At 39.0% G+C, this 23364-nt stretch overlaps 1 protein-coding gene across 6 annotated transcripts in view; it reads left to right on the forward strand.

Annotated features, from left to right (window-relative positions):
* Positions 1-301: 301 nt before the first annotated feature.
* Positions 302-23364, forward strand: part of ATP8A1 (ATPase phospholipid transporting 8A1) — a 110146-nt gene continuing 87083 nt past the window's right edge. For 2 of the 6 annotated variants that reach the window (XM_069014203.1, XM_069014198.1), the window contains exons 1-7: positions 302-558; positions 8259-8373; positions 9540-9639; positions 12120-12218; positions 15223-15268; positions 18691-18731; positions 19629-19702. In XM_069014203.1, the coding sequence (XP_068870304.1) occupies positions 510-558; positions 8259-8373; positions 9540-9639; positions 12120-12218; positions 15223-15268; positions 18691-18731; positions 19629-19702 (524 nt within the window). In that variant the 5' untranslated portion in view covers positions 302-509. Of the gene's footprint in view, positions 559-8258; positions 8374-9539; positions 9640-12119; positions 12219-15222; positions 15269-18690; positions 18732-19628; positions 19703-22241; positions 22316-23364 lie in introns of those variants that run through there. The other 4 variants (XM_069014202.1, XM_069014199.1, XM_069014200.1 and 1 more) reach the window with 3 other exon arrangements.

Consider the following 23364-nt stretch of genomic DNA (forward strand, 5'->3'; position numbering starts at 1 on the left):
CGCCCGCCCCCAGTGCCGGGCAGCGGCCCAGGGCTCGGCGCGTTCCATTGCCCCCGCGTCACGGGGTGGGGGGCGCATCGGAAGCTCTTCGCTCGCTCCAGAGGCGGGACACAGCCCGCTGCAGTGCCGGTGCCCGGTTAGGCGCAGTGACCCGACAAGCTTGACCCCGGGGGGACGGGGAGATGGCGGCGGGACGCCTCGGGACAAGGAAGCGGGGAGGGGGGGGGGGGGGGCGGAGTTGGTAGGTTCCGGAGGGGGCCGGCGAGTGCGGAGCGCGGGCGCCGCGGCTGTCAGTGAGCAGCGGCGCCGCCAGCGGGGAAAGGCGCAGCCGGGGAGAGCCGCCGCCGGGGAGAGCCGCCGCCTCGGGTTGCCGGAGGAGCCGCCGCCGCCGCCGCCGTCGGGACCCTCCGCCCTCGCCCCGGGCCTCGCAGCGGCGCAGGGCGCGCTCCGGCGCGCGGCAGGTGCAGGGCGCGCCGTTGCAGGGAGGTGGCCGCGCCACCGCCCCGGCGATGCCGGCGGTGCAGAAAACGGTGTCCGAGATCCGCTCCCGCGCAGAGGGTAAGAGCCGCCCGCCTCTCCGCGCCGGCACGGAGGGACGGGGGAGCCCGGCCGGCGTTCCGGCGCGGCGGGGTCTGCGCCGCTTGGCCGGGAGGGGGCGGTGGGAGCCGGTGTCGCGCCGCCGCCGCGCTCCTCTCCGCGGTCTCCGGTCGTGCCGTGCGCCCCCGGTGGGGCTGCGGCGGCGCCGACCCCAGCTTGGGGCGTCAGCGGTGCCGCTGTTCTCAGGGAGGCTTCGTATTTGTCGATGTCCGGTGAGCCCCGGGCGGCATTTTGCCTCTCAGCGATGGCAGCGGCGGTTTCAGGGCGAGCGGTGGTTTCGTTTCCCCGCGGTGGATGGCTGCTCGGCCCGCCGGCCCCAAGCGGCAGCGGTGGCTCATGGCCTGGGGTCCTCGGCCCGGGAATAAGCTGGAATCCCTCTTTTGTGTGTAGCATGTACGTGTGCGCTGATCATCAGAAATTAGCGTTTCTGATACAGGGCATGTGCCAGGGAGCTTCGGACAGCGCTCATGTCTCGTGCCTAAGTGGTTTGCTTAGCCTTCAGATAACGTGTCAGCAGCTGCCTTGTGAAAAGAATCACTGCAGTGAATTTACTTAGCTATAACATTCATTGCCTGCAAAAGTAAAATTCGGAATCGTGGACCCCAAAGCAGCAGTATGTTGGGACAGCCTGTGATTTTTGGTTGCTACAGGTAACAATAACAGTGTCCCGGTAGTGGCACAAGAGGTATTGAGGCAGGTCTGCAGGGTTTATCCCGTTGTCTGAAAGTTTCCTCGTTTAAACCATACATCAGGTTTATTTTATTTTACTTTATTTTATTTTATTTTTAGCTTTGCTTTGCTTGATATAGGGAGGCAGAAACTTCTTCCCTGTATGTTTCTTCCTTCTTCCAAACAAAGAATATTTTATTTAATTTTTGTGCAAGGAAAAGCGCAAACAAACATAGATTAGAAGTGGGCTGATATCTTGATGTTCTTTGCCAGTTTTACCATGTTATATCCCTTCCTCCACCAAAAGTAGGTTTGTAGGAGGTCTGGCTCTGCTTCTGCCTAGGAAATGTTAGTGGCAAAGAAATAGAAGAATGCATCTTTCTAAGAAGAAAGGGAGAAAGTGCATCCTTTCAGGAACACTTCTGAAATGTGTTCACAACCAGAGCAGCAGTCCTGTATACTCACAGTGATTAGTAGACGTATATAATGAGACTAGTTAAATGTCCAATTTTTCAGTGCCTAATTTCAGTTCTTTTCCACTTACCCTTGTTCCAGACAATTGGTTTTCACTGCACGCTGAGCATTGCATATTTAAATTGGGAACATTGATGCTCTCTTTAAAATTATCTAGTTACAGAACTCTTAATGGTTATTAACTGAATAAATGTGATATTCCCTGAAGGTAACAGGCTTTCCAAGATTTACAGTTGCAGTAAGAGAAAAAAAAAAGAGTCTGGTTTATTTTTCAAGGTTGAATGACTGTGAAGCAGTTAAATACTGGGTTTAAGAAGCTTGCCAAAAACACTTTCTTTAGGACTGGCAATAGGTATAAAACATCTTTTAAGAAACTTAACTTTCACAAAATGACATGATAGTTTTTTTCATTATACCAGTGGAGTTGATGCTATATGATTCATAGTGTACTTTACTATATATATAGTACTACTCAAAAAAATTAGAAATCTGGTACTGTTTTCTTTTTCTTATATTAATGTGACACTAATTAATTTTTTCTATATTTAGTTCTGGTTGTGTATACATAATTCACAATGAAACCAACATTAATGCATCTCTTCCTTTTTTTCTTTTTGAGATGAGTGCTTCCAAGTCTAGTTAGTCCACACTTTTAGACTATGTAGTTGGCATTTCTAAACAGCTCTTTGTAAGTAAATGCTACTGTTTTCTAAAGAAGAGAACTCCAGTACTCTGCTATGTGGGTCTCAGTATTTGACAGAGACATAAAGGAGCTGTAAAATCCTGGTTCTGGCCATCACCCAAGTCTCTTAGATAAGCACAATGCAAAGTGATGATAAGGCTGCTTTCAGAGAACTCCACCAAAGTCTTATCCCCAGTGCAGAGTTGTTATTGGCAGGGTCCCTTTGTGTTCTTGGAACACTAGTAATACTGTAATCACAAACAACAGCTTCCATGACTTCTGTCACGGTGTGGACCATTCCTTAGCTTAAGACTTGTGGGTCTCTGAGAGACAAGGTTAGTATTACTTTCCTTATTCTAGAATTTTTGTATTGTATCTTTGGGTCTAAAATGTCATTTTTCTCTCTTGTCACTGCAGCAACTAATTTCTGCTTCAGAGACTTTTTCCATGGATCATGAACTGCCTTATCAGGCTGGACTGTCTGGACGTCATCTCATAAAGAACTAAGCTCTCTCTCAAATAACAAGATAGTGATACTGTTATTACAACTGTTGTGCTCAGGTGAAACAAATGGAATCTGAGCTGTCAGAATGATGTGCACATATGTCATTCCCAAGAAGTGGTCAACAGTTGCACAGAACAATTGACACTACAGTCTGTAAATTACTGCAAAATAAAAATTGTAGGTGTTTTAGGGTCTGTAAGCCAACATGTTATGTGCATAGAGAAAATAATTTGAACAAAAAGGAGCTACTGATTTTGTGCCATTCTTCCAAACCTCAGCAGGTTCTTCATGGCTGATGAAGGATAACCAGGCATGCTCATAACCGTGTTTTAATAGATTTTTGTGTCTGTTATCCTGTTGCAAAGAACACATGCTGCTTACCATTCTAAAGTGGTATGTGTATCAATAAAGTCTTGCTCAAGGCACAGAAGATCTGGCCCTCTTAAACAAATTTAGGAAATTGGTGTCATGTATTCTGCGATTGCAAAACACATGGGGAATCTTTAAGTAGTGTGGCCTACATAAAGCTTTATTAAATACAGTAACTAACTGTGGTTATTTTAGCTATATATAGCTTTCCAGTTAATATATGCATCTATTAAATAATATGAAATGGAATAATTAAAATAATTTTGTTTCTTTTGAGATGTTCTGGAAGAGTGGAATTGTTCTTGGAAGTTCTTATTAGGGTTCTTTGAAGATTGAAGCACTAATCCTTTTCCTCTCTGTGTTGGTGGAGTTCAGTGAACTATATTAGGTCATTGAGAAAGGGTAGAGAGTTGAGGTGCCATGATGCTGCCTACCAAAACTAGTAGGTAACAACTAGTTCTTCTTGTTGATGGAGGTAAATACCTGTACAAAATCTAGGTGAAGCTGAACTTGGGTAAGATGAAATGACTTTCACATAAAGAAGGAAGGTATTTTGAAGTTCTGTAGTAGTCATCAGATTGTCTTCAGCAGACTATCTGTTTTTGTAGTGCCTAATATATCCTTAGGTATTCCTACTTATGGTCTTTAGGACTATATAACATTTTACCAGATTTAGTGATTTAGTCAGTTATGTCTGGGGTTTTCTTCTACCAAGTGTGTTTAGATCCGTGTTTCACAACAGGGAAAAGACTTGGTCTCATTCTAGACAGGCTTGACCATCTCAGTGGTACCACCGGGTTCATGCAGGTCATTTAAATTCCTTCTGTGCTCTGACTGCTCAGAAGGATGACTGATGGGTCAGGTTCCCACTGCCTGTTCTGTCATTGAAGGTCTGTCATGGCTTTGCAACAGATAATTCTGAAGCCACCTTGTTTTTTCTAATGATTCCACTTTTGAACTCTGCCACATTCTTCAGGAATATGAGCTAGCAGACAGACTATTCTGGCTTTGGCTGAGATAGACTTAGTTTTTTCCTGGTAGCGGATGCAGTGCTGTGGTTTGGATTTAGGATGAGAATAATGTTGATAACACATAGGTGTTTTAGTTGTTGCTGAGCAGGACTTACACTAAATCAAGGACCTGTCAGCATCTCAAACTGCCCTGCCAGGGAGGAGGCTGGGAGTTCCCAAAAATTAGGGAGGGGACACAGCAGGGCAGCTGACTCCCAGCTGACCAGAGGGATATCCCATACCTTTTGGCATTATGATGAACAACTAAACTGGGGGACAATTGGCAGGGGGCTGGCAGCCTGCTGCCCAGAGACTGGATGGACACTGGTCAGCAGTTGGTGAGCGATTGTGCATCACTTGTTTTCTATCTTCTTTTATCATTATTTTCCCTTCTTTTTCTGTCCTATTAAACTGCTTTTGTCTCAGCCCATGAGTTTTAACTTTTTTCAGATTCTCTACCCTGGCACTGGGGTAGGCGAGTGAGTGACTGTGTGGTGTTCAGCTTCCTGCCAGGTTAAATCTCAGCACTTAGTTGTATAAGAGGTTCTTGGCTACAGCATCAGCTTTCAAAGGTTTTGAAAGCTCTACTCAGAGAATAAAAAAGAAATTTTTAATGATTAAGAGAAGTGTATTAAAATCCTTTTGGCAATTTGGTTGAGGGTTTGTTTTCTTCCCTTTATTTCCGTATTACAGTATATCTGTATGTAACTTTGTCCCATTCTTGTAATGAAAATAAGACTGTTTTAAGGAATGAAAGCTGAAAGCCTTACACTACCCTACCTAAAAAAAAATTAGAGGTATGGAATTTACTGTTGTTGTTTTACTAACACAGAAACTTTTTAATCAAGACTGGTTTAGGAAGAGTCCCTGCAAATACTGTGTGCTGGAAGAGAGTTGTTTCTTCCAAATTTATTTTTGGAAGCAAAATACGGTATTCAGTGGGTGCTCTTGTTGAAAGAAGCTCTAATTGGTTTGGGGGCTGTGTTTGTTTATTTCATTGGTTACTTATTTATTTGCAATTTGTTGTTATTGAAGATTTTTTTTTTTTGCTGGCTTAGGCTGCCAAATAAGCCTGTGGGGTTCCTTGAGGAGTATTGTGTCGGCACCTGTTGAGGGGGGCCAGTCTGTCAGGCTGGCTGCCCTTCCTCTGAAGAGACTCCTTGAGAAATAGACTGATGTTTGAATGTGTGTGCCTTTCAGCACGTGAGGAAAGAAACAGAGAAATTGCAGAGGGGCAATGTAGTAGTGGGGATTTCCTGTATTGTAATAGAGTCTGTGAATTAGGAATGGCGAATGGGATGAAATTAAAAGTTTCTGCTGAGCCTTTTCTCAATGTGTGGAGACATGACCTTGTAAAGTAGTGTCAGGAATCTATTTTGAATGTAATAGGTAAGAGGCAATACACTGGGCCAGAGGACTGGAGAATGGCTTGGATTTTGCCTAACCTGTTGGCAAGCATTTATAGAATATGCTAGAAATAAGCATTAAGTTTTCATATACAGCCTTAATTATCCTTGACATGCTATACATTCTGATGTATTCCGTTGCATTATAACATAGGGGGTTTCAGTGTCTTATTCTCGTACAGAATGAACAGTGTATATTTAACAAGCAGCTATATAAACACAGATTATTGTTATAATGTTAAAACTTAATGGTGATTGATTTGTGCTATATCCATTGGTACTTTATAAGCTCCAGCCTGAAGACTGCTTAGGCCTGTTGTCAGCAATGTCATGGCTGACTAGTTGACAAAACATTAGTGAAAAGCCTTGGGAGAGAAGGATACATTGGTATCCCTTTCAAAGATGAAAACTGGGATGCAGGCTGGCACAAGATTCCTCATAGTCCATAGAAAATACAGAAAACTCAGCTTTCACTGGCTAGTGGAGGCAGGTGCTGGGAATGTCAGTGAGTGTAATAAAACTATTTCAAGTTAAGCACGCACAAAATGAAGAATATACTGATGTCACTTCTCTGGGAATAATCTGGCTAATGTCACAGAGAAAATCTGCAGCAAGTGAAGGAATGGTATCTCATTAACCAATGAGACCAACCAACCAAAATTAACCAGTTTAATGGCCTTGGCTTCCAGCTCAAGATTGGTCCATCACAATGGGCAAGAAATCAAGCCAAGGTGGCAGAAGGACTGGATGAAGCAAGGCATTTGTCACTGTCCCACACAATATACTTGTCTCTAGACACATGGATTTTATGGATGGACTACAGAGTGGATAAAAAAATATCTGAATGGTTGCATTCCAAGAGTTGCAGTCAACAGCTCAGTGGAAAGCAGTGACAAGTGGCGTTCCTCAGGGGTCAGTATGGGAACTGACATTTTTAGCATCTTTGTCGGTGGTTTGGACAGTGGGATTGAGTAACCCCTCAGCAAGTTCGCTGACAATGCCAAGCTGTGTGACACTTAACATGCTGGAGGGAAGAGATGTCATCCAGAGGCACCTTGACAGTTTTTAGAGGTGGGCCTGTATGAACTTCATGAAGTTCAGCAAGGCCAAGTGCAAGGTCCTGCACCTGGGTCAGGGCAATCCCAAGCACAAATACAGGTTGGGTGGAGAAGGACTTGGGGATGTTGGTGGACAAGAAGCTCAACAGGATTCAACAATGTGCATTTGGAGGCCTGAAGGCCAACTGCATCCTAGACCGCATCAAAAGAGGCATGACAGCATGTCAAGGGAGGTGCTTCTGCCCATCTTCTCTGCTCTTGTGAGACCCCACCTGGAGTACTGCATCCAGCTCTGGGGCCCCCAGCATAAGAAAGAAATGGACCTGTCGGAGCAAGTCCAGAGGAGGGCCACTAAGTTAATCACAGGGCTAGAATACATCTATGAAGATGGGCTGAGAGAGTTAAGACTGTTCAGCCTGAAGAAGAGAAGGCTCCGAGGAGACCTTCTAGCAGCCTTCCAGTATCTAAAGGGGGCCTGCAAGAAGGTTATAGAGGAACTTTTCACAAGGGCATGTAGTGATAGGACAAGGCGGAATGACCTTTATCTGAAGAAGGGTAGGTTTAGATTAGGTATTGGGAAGAAAATCTCTACTATGAGGATGTTAAGGCCTTGAAGAGGTCGCAGACTCCCCATCCCTGGAAGTGTTCAAGATCAGGCTGGCTGGGGTTCTGAGTAGCCTGATTGACTGCAAGGTTCCCTGCCCGTGACAGGAGGGTTAGAACTACATGATCTTTAAGGTCGCTTCCAACCCAAACCATTCTATGATTCTATGAATTAGCAAGGAGTCCCTGAGAAAGCTCAAGTGTGAAAAAGGGAACATACAAAAGGTCAAAGCAGCAACAGGTGGCTGTAGAAGAGTAGAGAGAGATGGGTTTAGCTGACAAAGTCACAGCCTACCTGGGGTTTAACCTGGTGAGTGACTTGCAGATGCCTTTCTTGTTCTTCCTTCATCAGCAGGAAGATGATGACTGTGGGAAAGGTGGGGCCTCTAGGCTGCATGCTGCAGGGAAGCTGGAAACAAAAAATAGAATGCAGTAAACAGTGTCTTCTCCCCTTTAGTCTCTAATGATAAGGTCAGCCTTCAGGAACCACAGGTTGCTGCTGTCCATTGGAAAGACTGAAACAAAAAAGATGTACCTTGGTGGAGAAGGACAAGTTTAGGGAACAGTTAAACAAACTGGCAGTACAGAAGTCCGTGGGATCGAATAAGATGCAATCACGAGTGCAGAGGGAACTGGCAGGTGTCACTGTTAGGCTACTCTCAGTGATCTTTGCAAGGTAATGATGGTCTGTGGGGAGTGTAGATTTTTACTGAGCATCTTGACTATATAAAAAATACTTTTTTGTTTTTTCAGGGGTCATTACTTGTGAGAAATGCAAATACATTGGGTTCACATTCACAATAAATGTCCCTTTTGTCTCATGAAGTGCCTTGAATTTTGTGTAAGTAAATCTCTTTATATAGAAAACATGCTGTGTTTTTACAGGCTATGAGAAGACAGAGGATGTTTCAGAGAAAACTTCACTAGCTGATCAAGAGGAAGTGAGAACTATATTCATCAATCAGCCCCAGCCAACCAGATTCTGCAATAACCATGTCAGGTATTAACAAAAACACTAGAACACTGCATGATGAATAGCAAAATTGAAAACCTTCAGTTTATTCCATTTCTGTCATTTCCACTGGCCACCAATGACAGTCTTAGACACTTGAGGAGACAAGTAAGCTGTTTCAGTTACAAATCTGACCTTCTGAATTTTTAAGAATGGGGTGGGGAAGGTACAGCTGTAAAGCAGCTGTACCATCAGCATGTCCCTAGAGGACAGGTTTGTTCTTCAGGTTTCAGTTCAGTTCATCTTTGAACCTATTCGTGGTAGCTGAATGCTGATGCAGATGTACTGTGCTTGAGCACAGCATTGTTTGTGCTTTGGAAACACTTGGCTTTTTCAGCCAGCCAGTAACAAAGATGCTGTGGTTGCCTATGAGACTAGTTTTCAATTTCAGGTTCAGGCTTTAGGGACTTTGCTGATGGTTTATGCTGTGGTTCTTTGTTTGTTTTTGATGAATTTTCAGTCATACAGTAAATACTCATAAGTAATGTGTGTTTAGATCTGATAACATCCTCAGTTCTGTTGTTAAAATTCAAAGGAAATGAATGGCAAAGATACCTCTGTCTCAAGTAGGTGTGTTTTCTGAAGGTACGTTTGATAATGTGCAGAAATTTTGTAGACATTGGGAATAATGTGGCAGGATTTTCCATTACCCTGAGAAACTTTATATGATGTTTCTTGATGTATACAACTTGTCTTTCTGTCTTTTGCTTGGTTACTTGACAGTGTTGAGGTCTTTTGCAAGACACATTCATTGCCCTTTGTATTGACTATTTTATGCAAGGTCAAATTAAATATGACTGATTTAAAAAGAAGTTAAAATATTCTTTAAAATCTTTTGCTTAAAACGTTTTGTCATGGTTGTTTTAGGCTCTTAGATGGTGGTGGTCAGTTCTTAAACGGATGTAAAAGGCTGACACAGAGCTGGGAGCTCAAACATTTTGTGATGATAGCTTAGCGGAGATTGTTTTGCTAGGATAAATTACATTTTCTTCTTCCAGCCTAGCAGAAGCACACTTAATATCCAATATTTATTAGTTTAAAATCAAAAAGCAAACTGTTTCATTTGAAAGCTTGTATAACTGAGATGGAAAGAATACACTTGAAGAATTTTTAGTACTGTAATAATAGCATGTGTTTTTGTCTCTTCCTCTCAGCACTGCAAAGTACAACATAATCACATTCCTGCCAAGGTTCCTTTATTCCCAGTTCAGAAGAGCTGCTAATGCATTTTTTCTTTTTATTGCATTGCTTCAGGTAAGATCAACAGTAAGATTCTAGTATTTTAAATGTGCTAAGAGAGCATTTATATTACAGACAGAGATACTGAGATACTAAGGTTTCTGTACTGTTCTTTCCAAGCTAGCTGGCCTATCAGAACAGCTGTATCATGTAGACATATCTTTAATAAAATGCTTGGGTTTGTGTTTTTTTTTTACTCCTTGGAGATAACAGGATGCGCACAAAGATTTTTCTATAAAACAGGTTAAGTATAGCTGAAATTCTGTTGGGTGAAAACGTCTTTTGAAAAGAAAATTCTGTTTAAAAATATCTGGCATATACAGAAAACTGTTACCTGTAGTTGGCATTTGTTCTAGAGGGTACTGTTTAAAATCCTGAAGTCTATGAACTTTATTTCTGCAGGTTCTTTTGAGGGACAGGAATTGCAGCTGAGGGGAAGTGATTATTTATTCTTAGAGATAAAGATTGAAATTGAGCCTGGACAAGGAAAACCACTTATGCAGTCCAGTACTACAACAATTATTTCCTGTAAACCAGCTAATCAGTGTACTGGTTCGGAATGAAGCACACAGTCTTTTTCCTATCACCACTGTAGCTTCATTAGGTATATTTGTAAAGTGAAATTCTTCACCCAGCTTACTGAAACTTTTTTGAAGAAGTACATAACATTTTGCGCGTCTATCAGAATATTTTAGTTTTGCGATAGCTCAAGTTGATAAAGCAAGTTGTGGGGCTTCTGAATACTATTCTTTCAATGCATTAGCTAATGTAAATGAAAAATTGAACTATGTTCAGGTGCAGTTGTAATTACCATTGACTAGTTCTTCATTTCAAACATGTTTGATAAAACCCCATTTTCTGCACGATTTCAAATGCATTGTTTAGAATGTGTTGATTTTTCTGTTGTGGAGGCCATTGTGTTGACATACCAAACAAAAATTACTGAAAAATGGCACATAAACTGCCATATGTACTTTTTCCTTCCTCACTTCAAATGTTTCTGCAAGTCAAAGTTTATTCCTCTGTCCTTACTCTGATTTCTTTGCTTCTACTTTAAGTGCTTGGGACAGTCTTATGAGACACCTGCATTAAGTAGCTTACACTGTTTTCTGGGGGTAAAAAAGTTCAGGGTTTCATTAGGTTTTCTGCCTGGAAGCCTGTGGCTTCTGAATAAATATCCTGCTAACCCCATCTGGCATCTCAGGTTAATCCAGTGGTCCAGCAGTGTTCCCTGTGGTGCCACTGTGCACCTCAAGCTAGAGATACAGAATACGAGGTTTCAGAAGTGTAAGGAAGTGGAGTGTTAGGACTTCAAAGCCCACTAGCATGTCAGGCTATCAGTGAGGCTGCATTGTCAGGAGAAGGAAGTAGAGAATAATGGAATTGGAGTACAGGCTGGTGACCCTTTTGCTTTCAGATTTTGCCTGGAAAATAACATGCAGTTGGAATGGGAATTTGGACATACGTTAGGAAGGAATGAAAAGGTAGGAATAGCTGGAGAAGTGATGGGTCCCTTTCCTCTGTAGGCAGCATATAGTCACTTGCCAAACAGGAACTTTCTGCCTCATTTCCATTTAATTCCTTGAAAAACATCTACAGTAACCTGGAAGATAAATCTGTATTAGTCTTACAAGAAACATAGCATATGTACATACAACATCCTCTTTTCTTTCAGAAGCACAATGTGGTGGTAGCAAAAAGAAATGTATATAATTCATAAGTAATATTGGCTGTTTTTCAAAACATTTTATGATAAATTGAGGGTCTCTTTTAACCACATTGAGGCACCACTAGTTAGTGTACCCTTTTCTTGCAGAGCTGTCATTGTCATCACACTGCATTACCCATAAGAAGTCTGTTAAGGCAGCAATCTTTTCAACTATCAGTGTTGCCATTAAGAATTCTATCAATATAAAGATAATTATGGATAACCATCCATGTATGTCACATAAGCGGCTGCATTTTCTCACAATTTACTTTACATACATGTTTGCTTGCGTCACCTGTGCTCATACCTGGTTAGCAAAAATGGGGTTTTTTACAGTAGTCTGGCAGAAAGCAGCTATTTGAAATTTGTCAATTAATATCTAATATGATTAAAAATATCTCTTAAGAGATTAAAACTCTAAAAAAGCAAAAATTCCTTGGACTAGTGTACACTCTAACAAAAATCTAAACTGGAAAGTTTAGCTACATTTTATAAATATATATTTTAATTCAATTGTAAACACAGAAAAGGAAGTTGAATATTCTGTAAACACTAAAACCTCTGGAAAAAGTACCACTGAACACTACACTGCTTAAAATGCCAATGTTCTTTTATTTTATCAGCTGCTTTTGAATTGAAGCCTATAAACCTCTCTTGGAAATAAAAAACACCAAGTCTAAAAAGTGAATTCACTTATCTTTATTTGCACAGAGAGTACTGTTTCTTGTATTAAAAATGTTTTCAACGAGCAATGCAAAATATTTTTCTCTCCTTTCTTTTTTAATAGCAAATACCAGATGTGTCACCAACAGGCCGCTACACAACATTGGTTCCTCTTTTATTTATTTTAGCTGTAGCTGCAGTGAAGGAGATAATAGAGGATATTGTAAGTATTTAGTAGCAATGTTTTGTAAATAGTTATCGTATTTTTCATTTATAATGTTATGAAAGTGTTTCCCAGTTGTCAAATCCAGGTCCAAGCATTTGATTTACCTCTTTATTTCTAATGTTGCATGCATAAAATCCTTCGTTTCACTGTTGTGACTTTTCATGGCTTTGTAGACAGCAAAGGGGAATAGGCCTTTTCAGTTTTTCCTGTTGCTCCAGTCCAGTGCAATTTACTTTTAGCATTTCATATCTTAGTGATCTGCTGACTCCTGATGGCCAGGAACACAAATAGAATTGGTCCTTGTTAGGCAGGTGCCTCCACCTCTGCCAGTCTTTCCTAGGCTCTTTCCTTCACTGTCTGTGGTAATGGTTGTTTTGCTTTCTTCGTGTGTTGAAAGAAAACTTTAAAAGAGCTGGGACATTGTCAACACAGAAGTGTCCATTCTGACTTATTTTGAGGGGACAGAAGGGAATTTCAGTCTCTGTTTCACTTCATACAAAAGATGTTGGGGTTTTCCAAGTACCTTCCCACCCTCTCTTTAACTAAAAGTATATGACAGAAACCTGTCTCTCTAACTTGCTTAAAATAATTGAGTCTTTTAATTTATGTCTTTTGTATCTAAGGAATTAAATTAATCTTAATTATTTACCAAATCACTCTAGATGCTGAGAATTTCTTCATCTGCTTTTGTTCTATTTTAGTTATGAGGAGGACAGGACATTAGATATGTCATGATACGGCAGAGTGCCTTGTCCACTAGAGGAAAAGTGTTCCTGTTTGTGGGCTCTTCTCTTGAGTTTTGGAAAGGGTTGCAGGTAGTGTAGTCTTTCCTTGCACACAAATAGTAAGCTCCCTGGGAACATCAGATTTATTGTGTTTGAGCAGAATTACAATGTATATGCAGAAAGTGACCAAGAGGAAGAGTGCTGAGCTGCAAAGGAGGTTTGGAATGGAGGTTGGTTGGTCACATGCTGCCTTTATTGATAAAGTCAACTCAGCTTTCTTCTCAGTTACCTCAGTCGATGGTAGGCAAGATACAGGCCCCCTAGGTTGTACGAAGCTCCTGGGTCACAGAGTTGAGTGGTCCTGCAAGACACAATGAGGTTTCTATTAAATATTTTTCTTCTATTTGGCATTTCCAGTTTTTGCTGCCTTACAGTCAGTTTCTCCTTAAATGCCTTTGTTGCTTTCTCTTTACATGAACAAAACCCCTTTTGAAAAAAAGCTGTAAAATCAATTCATGTTCTTTCAGATATTTTTAACCATTCTGCAGTTAATGCTTACGGACTTACACCATCTGTCAGAGTCTAGGCAAATATAAAACTGAGGCTGCTGCTACTGTACAAAGTGTCCTTTTTAAAGTATCTCATCTCGTCACTTTTCTTTTGTTATTTATTTCTACCATTTGCTCTTTGTAACTTGAAGTGTACGGTTTGGTGTGGCAGGGGAGAAGGACAGGGATCAGGTATAGTGGGTTTTGCATATATCAGCTAAATAAAGTTCTCATTACCAAATGCTACAGAGATACCTAAAACCAATACAGCTGTACTGGTTTTTGTTGAGAAAGCTGACCACCTTCTGCCTAGTAAAATATTCAAAGTGTTTTCCCTTGACCGTTAATTTTCATTATGTCTCAGTTTTTTTACACAGTGAGATACCTGGGATTTCCAGGAATGATAATCTTCATCTAATATTAAAGCTTTTGGATGGGAACCTTGTATATTGATATCAATAAATGTACTTATCAAAATAATACTTTCAGCTCAAGAACCAAATGTTTCTTTTTCTGGAATAAAATACCAAGAAGAGAAAGACATTAGCAGAAAATATTATTCATGAGCAGCATGTGTTTTCCATATATGCTTAAAAGTGCTAGCAAGATTGGTGACATGTAATGCTAGATTGTTAGCTGGTTTTTTCAATGATTTTCACCCATCATACCTCAGAAAACACTGGACATTAACCTTTTCAAAATGGAGGACATTCACCCTGTGGGCAAACAGAGATTGCTTTGGTCAAGTTATGCTTTCCATTTGAGCAGGGGTTATTTATCTGTGCAGTCAGCCGTCTTTTTGAAAGGAGAATCTGCTGGTAATCTGTGAAAATCTGGTAAAAATAATATGTCAATTTTGTAAAATTCTAAGGTGGCCTTTTAAGAGCTGCTAGCTCAGAATCATATCAACATTTTATTGGCAATAAATCACTCAAGTAGTTTGACTTACTTTTCATTTTACAAGATGGCTTCTAATTTTTTTTTGTATCACAAAGGCATGAAATCTGAATGTCTGTTTAAAAAGTGTACCTAACCATTCAATTCTATTTAAATTAATTTTCTAAAACATTCCTGCTCAGGAAAAACTGAGTTAATGAGTCCTAAATAGTGTGTTTAAACTAGTACTCTCCTAAGCTTTTTGTATCTGAGTTTGGTCATACCTTGAAAATGCTGGTTGTTATAGTTGTATCAAAAGATTACTGTCAAAAGATTTCTCACAGCTGTATTAAAACTGAGGGGCATCATGGCCTGTTTGGAGGGACGTGCTATCGACTTTTTGTCTGTTTGTTAGGGTTGTTGAAGTCTGCAGGCAGCTTTGTAGAAGTGGAGTCATGTGTTTATACAGTCATTGCCTGACTTCAGATCTCTGTATGAGACATTTAGATGAAGAATTGTTCCATGATCTTTGCTCTGGTAGAATCATCTCCCAGTTCCAGGAAAGGGCAAAGTTATGGTACTGAAATGCACCAGTTCCTTACATAAGGAACTTGTCTAGATAGAGATTGCCCACAGGAAAGGATATTGTAGTACAACACAATTAGCCTGGAACTTGGTGTGACTTTCCTGGTGTTCATAACTACCCAAGTAATTAATAGTCCTGTTAAAAATATTTTGTTGGTTTACTGAGTAGATGAGAGGGAGGGGCTAATAGAGGTGGTTTTTATTAGAAGTATGAAAGCTTTATCTTATCAACAGAAATCTTTTAACCACTCTTCATTTTTAATTTAGAAAAGGCATAAAGCTGATAATGCGGTGAACAAGAAACAAACTCAAGGTAGGAAATTTTTTTAACCTTTTTTGTGGGGGGTTGCATTTTTGCACATGGTCGTAATATAATTTGAACTGCTGACATGTAATTGAGTGGCAAATTGCATGTTCAGATTACTTCAAAGTTTGTAATGTAAACAGTTGAAATAATAATTTGCAATGACATTAGCCCCACAAAATAGAGTATGCTCTAGATTAAGGTTTTGAGGTTCCTAAGAAACTTGAACATTTACTCATTTAGCACAGGTGATGATGTCACTGTTAAAAGATCATAATCACCTGTATATTTAATGGGCCTACATTATAATTAAAAATCTGCATTTCTGAGTACACATACAATTTTTTTCAGCTAGCAATAGGAAGGAAGCATCAAAAAATAGAATCTTTCTGTGCTGGTTCAAAACTGTGGATAAAGACTAATGGAGTTCTTTTGGGTTTCATTTGTTGGGTTTTTTTCATGAAATCAATTAACAGTTTGATTAGAGGTGATGAGATATTTAGCCAATGTACCCTAACCAAAACATTGGCATGTGATTTTTTTAATAGATTTTGATAAAGAAAAGTAGTATTAAATCAGGATTATTTTAGCTCAAAAAGTGAGGGAGATATTAGTATGTCCTAAACACATTTATCAGGTAGGAAGTCAAGAGTTTAGGTTCCTGCTTTGCTGCTCTTCAGCTTTTCGTGTTATTTGTTCTGAGGTAGACCTCTCTTGATGGAAATAGACCTGTTTTTATAAACAGGAGGAGGGAATGAGAGTCATGTGAATTTGATTGCAGAAAGTATGAAAAATACCACAAAGAGACAAATCTTACATGGAATCCTTTTAAATATATAATGAAAATAACCTTAATTTTTGGGGGAGAAATGTAGTCATTGGTTAAAGATAAACAATTGTGTAGCACTGCTAAATACTGGAAACATAAATTTTAAAGCCTAGATAAATTGTATGTAAATCTTAACTGTAAAATTTATGGGGGATAGGAGGGCAAGATAACTTAGGAAACTATTAGTAGAAACTACTGCTCAGTAGCAGGTATGGAGAGATTAGGATAGGGAGACAAACTATTGACTGAAAGCACAGGAAATAGAAATCTCCAGAGGCCAGGCCTGGAGAAACGGATACATAAAAAACAAAGGAAAGTTTAATGTCGACCTCCAAAATTCTTTCATCAGCCACTCATAGCTTTTGAGATTACAAACAACAGTTTTGGTGGCAGTGAAATCTTAAAAGGCCTTTTCAATTTTTCTTTTTGTCTAGAGTGTACAAAGTTTTAATAAAAGGCTTGTTTTACTCTCTTCTCTGACTCTTCTTCTTGGTTGCCTCTCATCTGGGTCTTTGGTAACTGTTCCTAAGATTGCCGAATGTTCCATGCATGCAGAAGAGTATCTTGGAAGTTAAATGTGTGATGAGGATAAATATTGCTAGCACTGAGAAACACATTTCTTAAGCTAATGCAGGATTCACATAAGTGCAGCATTGATCCTAGCATCCTGACTAAGCAATTTTTAACTGTATTGTCAAATAAAATCTATTGTCAAATCAATAACTTAAAATAACTTAATATTAATCAATAACTTAATCAGTATGGTACTCTCTTACTTTACTTTCATGTGTTCAGCAGTTCTGTGACCCTGAAAAGCAGCGATGTGCATAGTATGTTGTATATACACCTTTGGTTGCCCTTGAGACACATGAAATTGTTAGTGAAATGACATGTGCATGTGTAGAATCTGTCTACGGGTCCCCGTTCAACTTTCCGTTCCTTAATGACAATCTGTATCTCAGTTAATCTTAGGTAACTAACTTTCTAAATTTCTACTACTGTAAAAAAGCTTTTGCAAAGGATTTGGATGTATTAGGCTGCATTGGGGATGATTTTTGTTGCCTCAGGCTGAATACCTATACAACACAGCAGGACACCATCAGGCATTCTGACAGGATGAAATCTGCATTTCTGCAATGTGGTGAAGTAGCCTTCTGTAGGGCAGATGGAACATAATTTTGAAAATTATTTGTTAGAGACAGCTGAAAAGTGGGAGATACAAATGTGAAAGTCAGGCTGCAGAAGGCTTTATGGTGCAAGTTCTCTAACCATTACATAAAAGATGCATGACACCACCACTTCTTTTTTTCTTGTGCGAAACTGGATTTAACTGAATGTTAGCATATGTTAATTGTGTTTAAAAGCTTACCGGATCATGCTAGGGTGAGAGTACTCTTGAGATTTCAGGTGGCTCAGCATGTTTTCATGAGTCTGACTCATCTGTTTGTGAGCTGATTTTAACCAGTTAAACCAGCCAGAAACAAATCCAGAAAGGAAAAATGATAGTGTCCTTCCATGTAGTGGTTTAAACTGGCTCATCAAAAGGTGCAGCAAACCCTGGAGGCAGCATGCATAACGAGGGCACACACCTTGGCATGGGGTGATGGCAGGACGGGACCTTCCTTCTACAGCCAGAAGCCGCTTCTTACGAAGCCCCTGGCCACATCTGGGGACATACTTACATTTCAGACCTGCAGAACTCCAGTGACAGTTATTGTACTGTAACTATTTGTGAAACTTAGTTGTCTGGATTGATGCAAGGTATATTTTTAATTCTCATCAGTTCTTTCATCTAGTTGGTGCCATGAAAGTTGGAAGACACAGTGAAAGGGAACAATCTCTTAAAGTTATCTGAGTATTGATACATAGCAATATGTTTTCTTTTTCTTTTTGCACATCCATCTTCAGTAACTGGGGCTAAAAAAAGGTTACCTTTATTATTCTCTGAAAACACAATCTAGGCAATTAACTGGCAACAAGGCATGTTTTTTGTATCATAATAGTAACACTTAAAACTAGAATAGTGGAATGTGGTTGCAATATTAATTATATTAATATTAATTGCTACTACCAGGGAAAATCTATACTAAATACTACTCTAAATAGCGTGGGATACTTTCAGTATATTTGTGGAGGAGGAGACAGTAGTGATCCTAAAGTTCTCTGATATGCCAGTAACAGCAGAATAGATAAACTCTGAGCCTCCTGGCACTTTTTATGAACCTTGAATATATGCCTCTCGCCCCCCCTCTCCCCTCCCCAATAATTTCATAACTTTCTAACTTTGCAACTTTCTATTCCAGTTACTGATTTATTTTGGAAAATACATTATCAGAAAATCTATATCAGATTTATTTGATTCTCAAGCTCTGTAAAAGGTTCTGACTGACTTTGTAATAAGATTCAATGGTACAAAAACTGTTATAAAGGATATGTGCTATATATTTGAAATGCTTGAATTCACAGAAACAAGGCATGCTGTAAAATATTATGTAAATGAGATGTTTCTATATGGCTTTTCATAAGGAATCTAGCACATACCTGTATAGTGCAGTTAGATTGTATGACTGGAAAATTCTTTATTTTTTTCCTTTTTTTTTAGTACTACGAAACGGTGCATGGGAGATTGTCCACTGGGAAAAGGTGTGTGTCTTTACTGGTTACTTTAGAGTGTAATGCATATTTAATATTTTTTTTATTTCTCAAAGTAATTGTTAATGATAAAAAATAACTGGTATTATGGGAAATGTATGATCTCTTGTATTTTATTTTTTGTTTGTTGATATTTGTCTCTGAAAACATACTTTGAAGTCAAGTCAGTTTTGATGGCATGAGTCCAAACTGGTGGACTTTAAGTTCAGTGGGAATAAGCTGAATAATATGATGGCTGTGGCAAAATGACTCACTTCCTTAGTATTATTTGGTTTGTTAAGGCAGAAACTTCTTTATGGAAACTAGTTACTTTGTGTTTTTGTTGAACTTCATTGTCTTAAATCATGAGAACTTTAAAGACTTTTATGCAGTGATTAGGAAGGGAGTCTTAAAGGTATCTTTCAAGAACTAAATGTTATGCTACCATCCAGTCACTTCGTTTTAGTGGTTTCCATACCTGAAAACTTGAAGAAAATTTGACCCACCGTAATTTGGAGGCAAGGTTTAGGTGACTGGCTTATACCTTTGAAGAAGCAAGGATATAGTGTGATGCAAGAAAACTATGCTCTTAGGTGATATTAATTTCTTCTTTAACTAACTTCAGTCTTTCAGTAAAGTATTTTACAAAACCGGCAAAATTAAAGAACTGCATAGAGAAGGCTATTAAAGATTAGGCTTATTTGGCTAATTAGGCTTATTAAAGATTAGATTTCCAAAGAATTGCAATAACTTTTGACAGAACTCCAGTTGTGCAATCTAACTTCTCTATGTGTGTGAGTTTCTAACAGTTTTGCTAGCAACTTCAGCAGGTAAATATTTACTGTGCTTAAAACAAGGGGATAATACATTTTGTTTGAGACCATTAACCAATTCCCAGTTTTCTTTCAGGTAGATGTTGGAGATATAGTTATAATAAAAGGCAAAGAGTATATACCTGCTGACACTGTACTGCTCTCATCAAGGTAGAGATGCCCACTGATGCTTAGAGTGTAGAGGCTGGTTTCTCTACCCTGCATTTATTTATTTATTTGTGATTGCTCCAAGGAAATAAAGAATAAACAAAATTGCTGCTGTTCTGAAGTGTAGTCTTTTGTTCATTTGGTCATTTATCATTTCAGGCAATTTTTTTTTAAACTGTGACAATTGCAGTTTTGGAATTACACTGGCATTCAATTTATCCCTAAGAAAAATGTAGTATGTTTTTTTGTTGCTGGATATAATACAAAAATGTCTGATTCTCTGTCTAAAAATTGGACCTTGACTGCCATATTTAACCATGTTGGCTTTTTGGTATGTACCCAACAAATTTCATCCCATAAGTAAATCAAAATGGATATATGACAGGGAACAGAAATAGTTTTTAAATTATATAGTCTTCAGTTTGATAATTGAATCAGGAAAAAAGTGAACACAAGATGTGAATCACCAAATTAGCACTGTCTGAACACTCACTTTATTATCTAATATACATATATTATGAATAATTTTGTCAGTTGAAAGCAAGACAATTTTTAGCATGTCATGCTGTGACCCTTTTTACATGGACAATCAGAGGTTGTTTATCATCATTTCCTTGGACAGTTTTATTTAAGAAATCCACATCTTAAGTGGAAGATGCACGTTTTTCAACATCTATTTGATCAGGTCAACAGACAACATATTCTAAGAATCCTTTTCAATGAATATTATTTAAATGTGAATGTACTGTAATTTTTTTTTTCTGGCACAAGCAGAAATGTTATGTGTATGACTATGATTTAGGTAAAAACCCTTTATGACCCCCCTGAAGTTAATTAATCCACTCATGCCTACAGTTAATAAAGTTAGGATCCTATATGTTTCTGTTGACAGACTGTGGTATAGACTAGAACACTGTTTCTCTGTCTTCCATTTTATCTCAAAATTAAGTATAGGTGTTTCTAAAACACTTCTATTAAATTATTATCAAATGTAAAGTAGTTGCCAGGTAATACTGTAAATTCTCCCCACAGTCTGTCTTCAGTGCTAATGTTAGTCATAACTTAGCTTGTATCAAGTGTCCTCTGTACACCTTTTACTTCTGTACTTTGAGAAGCATTTATAAATTTTAATGGTGCTTCTCCACCAAGATCTTTGTCGGCAATATCCTTGCAGCAAGGACACTTGTTCTGTTGGCCTGATAATAGTTTCTGTCATGCTAACCATAGTGTCTTGCAGGTGGAACAGAATACGTCCTCTCAGAGCAGCTTCTTCATAATCTTCCTGAGTAATCCCCTAAATCTGAGTCTATGCCTAGGTGTCTTTGCAGTTTTGCCCTTTTGAATTTGGAGGACACTTGTACCACAGTTGTGGTTTACACACAGGAAAGTACCAACTGCCTGAAAAGCCTACTTTGCAATCCTTGTACCCCCTGAAGGAATCTTATGTCATGAGTTGACAGTGGAAATACTAGTTAGCTGCTACTGGACTTGGTCAGGACTGTTTCCACTTTCTTTAGCCCCTCTTTAGTGCCCTTATTAGAACACACTATGTGTGTCCAACTTTGACCATTACTTACACTGAATTTTCCTGTCAGGTTTTCTTCTAGGATCAAGTTTGCAATGTGGACTCTGAATCGCGATTGCTTTTCTAGGCCCACTTCAGGCATTTCTTCCAGCCAAAACTTCTTCCTTAGTTATACTACTAGGATCCTGTTTCAACCTTCCTTCCAGGAGAGAACCCTGTACTTCTACATGACCTCTAATTCTGCCTGCATACTGGCATATGCTGTCCTCCATCTCTCATCTCCATGTGGCCATGTATTCCTCTGGAAGACTCATCAATTTTGCTTTCAGGTGTTTACTGATGCCCAGTTACATTTTAGGTTCCAAAAGCAATGAGTCTGTGGGCCTGGTTTTGATTCAAACTAATAATACTGGGTTCTCTTCACCAGCAATAGCAGTTTCTGGAGAACAAGGGGATCTTAATTATTTTGGGAAACTATAACCTCTTAGGATGGAAGGACGCAAACCTCTGAGATTTAATTCTGCATGGTTCTTGCTAGTTCAGTGTACACAGAAATTTATGAAACTGGAAAAAAATAAAAAGTAATTTTCAGCATGTGTACATAGAAAAGGTACTTGTTACTTGGCTCTTCAGAAAAGTTGGCGGAAAATCTATTGTGGCTTTAATTTTTTAATTGATATATGGAGTGGCTAGAAACTTGGTCAGTTGAGAAATAAGCGTAACAGTTTTTTGTGTTTACAGTAAAATGTCAGTGTGTTCTGCAGCTTAAAGTTTGTGCCTTACAGTAAAATAAAAGACTTGAGTAAAAATGAAAGTGTTCTAGCTCTTTTCTTTCTGACCTGATTAAAATAGATTTTGAAAAAATTGTCATCAGACATTTTAATTAACATGTATTGTTTGAATAATAATTTCCAACTCTGTCTTTTTGTCTTTGTTCATTTGTTTTGTTTTGTTTGTTGTTTTTTTTTCCCTGTCACTTATTTTTCTGTTCTAATCATTTCAAACTGGGATGTGTAGGTGGCAGTAGGGGAAGTAGTGAAAGTGACCAATGGGGAGCATCTCCCAGCTGATCTCATCAGTCTGTCGTCAAGGTTAGAATAAAGTAGTTGCACAGGATACGTGTATGTGGGTCCTCATATACCAAAGATGAATAACACTGCCATGTTGATAATCTTTGCTTTGCTATTCACCTTTCTTCAACAAAACCTACATATTTATAAAATTAAAAAGGTTCAGTTGATAAAATGATACAAATCATTAAAGTGTAAATACACAATAACACTCTAAGAAATTAAAGTTGTTTCACTCCTCTTGGTTTTTACGCTCCTGCCATGAAATTTTATCAAACAAGTGGTCATTGAATAACACAGTTAAACACCAGGGTAAATATATGTTTAAGAGGAATATACATGTTTCTACCAACCCACTATTTTCAGCAAAGAATGTAGTTTAACATTGGTAGGACTGGTAGAGGACCCTCTGCACAAACTTGGATGTTGCACAATCTCTGCTGCATGTGGTGGTAAAAGCAGCATTGTTCTTGTGTATTGTGACAAAATGCATGTTTGTTAGACATATCAGCTTTATGCTATTGTCTGTACTCTTACCACACTTTGTTTTTCCCTAACCAATCAATGGGCCTGCCTTGATCTAACTGTAACTTACTTTGGAGGTCACGGTAATCTGCTACAGTTGTTGCAATTAAGCATGTGTCTCACTTGAAATGTCTTTGCTGCCTTAGTTTGTTTTAAAAGTGCTTTACAAAAATATTGTTTGGTTTTTATTGTCACCTAATAAAAATGTTAGAATTGTGAAAGTATCTTACACAGGTGTTGCTATCCAAACAGTCTAAATTAAAGTTATTTATATTTTTGGAAAAGTTTGCCAAGAATAAAACAGTAGCCTGAAAGCACCTTATGATAATTTGTCACATTTTAATGCTTGTACTTCACAAAACTGTGTTAGAATAGCCTCCTTAACCTTATCCTGCAAATAATGTAAAATTGTTACTTCCCAGCAGCCACTGTTGCATTAATAAAGAAAATTTTAAAAACACTTGACACTCAAATTTCATGCTAGAAGGAAGGAAAACACTAGAAGCTGTAACATGTGGAGAGTGAACCTTTATTCTTTTATGTTT

The sequence above is a fragment of the Aphelocoma coerulescens genome, chromosome 4 (assembly GCF_041296385.1).
Source record: "Aphelocoma coerulescens isolate FSJ_1873_10779 chromosome 4, UR_Acoe_1.0, whole genome shotgun sequence".
NCBI lineage: Eukaryota > Metazoa > Chordata > Aves > Passeriformes > Corvidae > Aphelocoma > Aphelocoma coerulescens.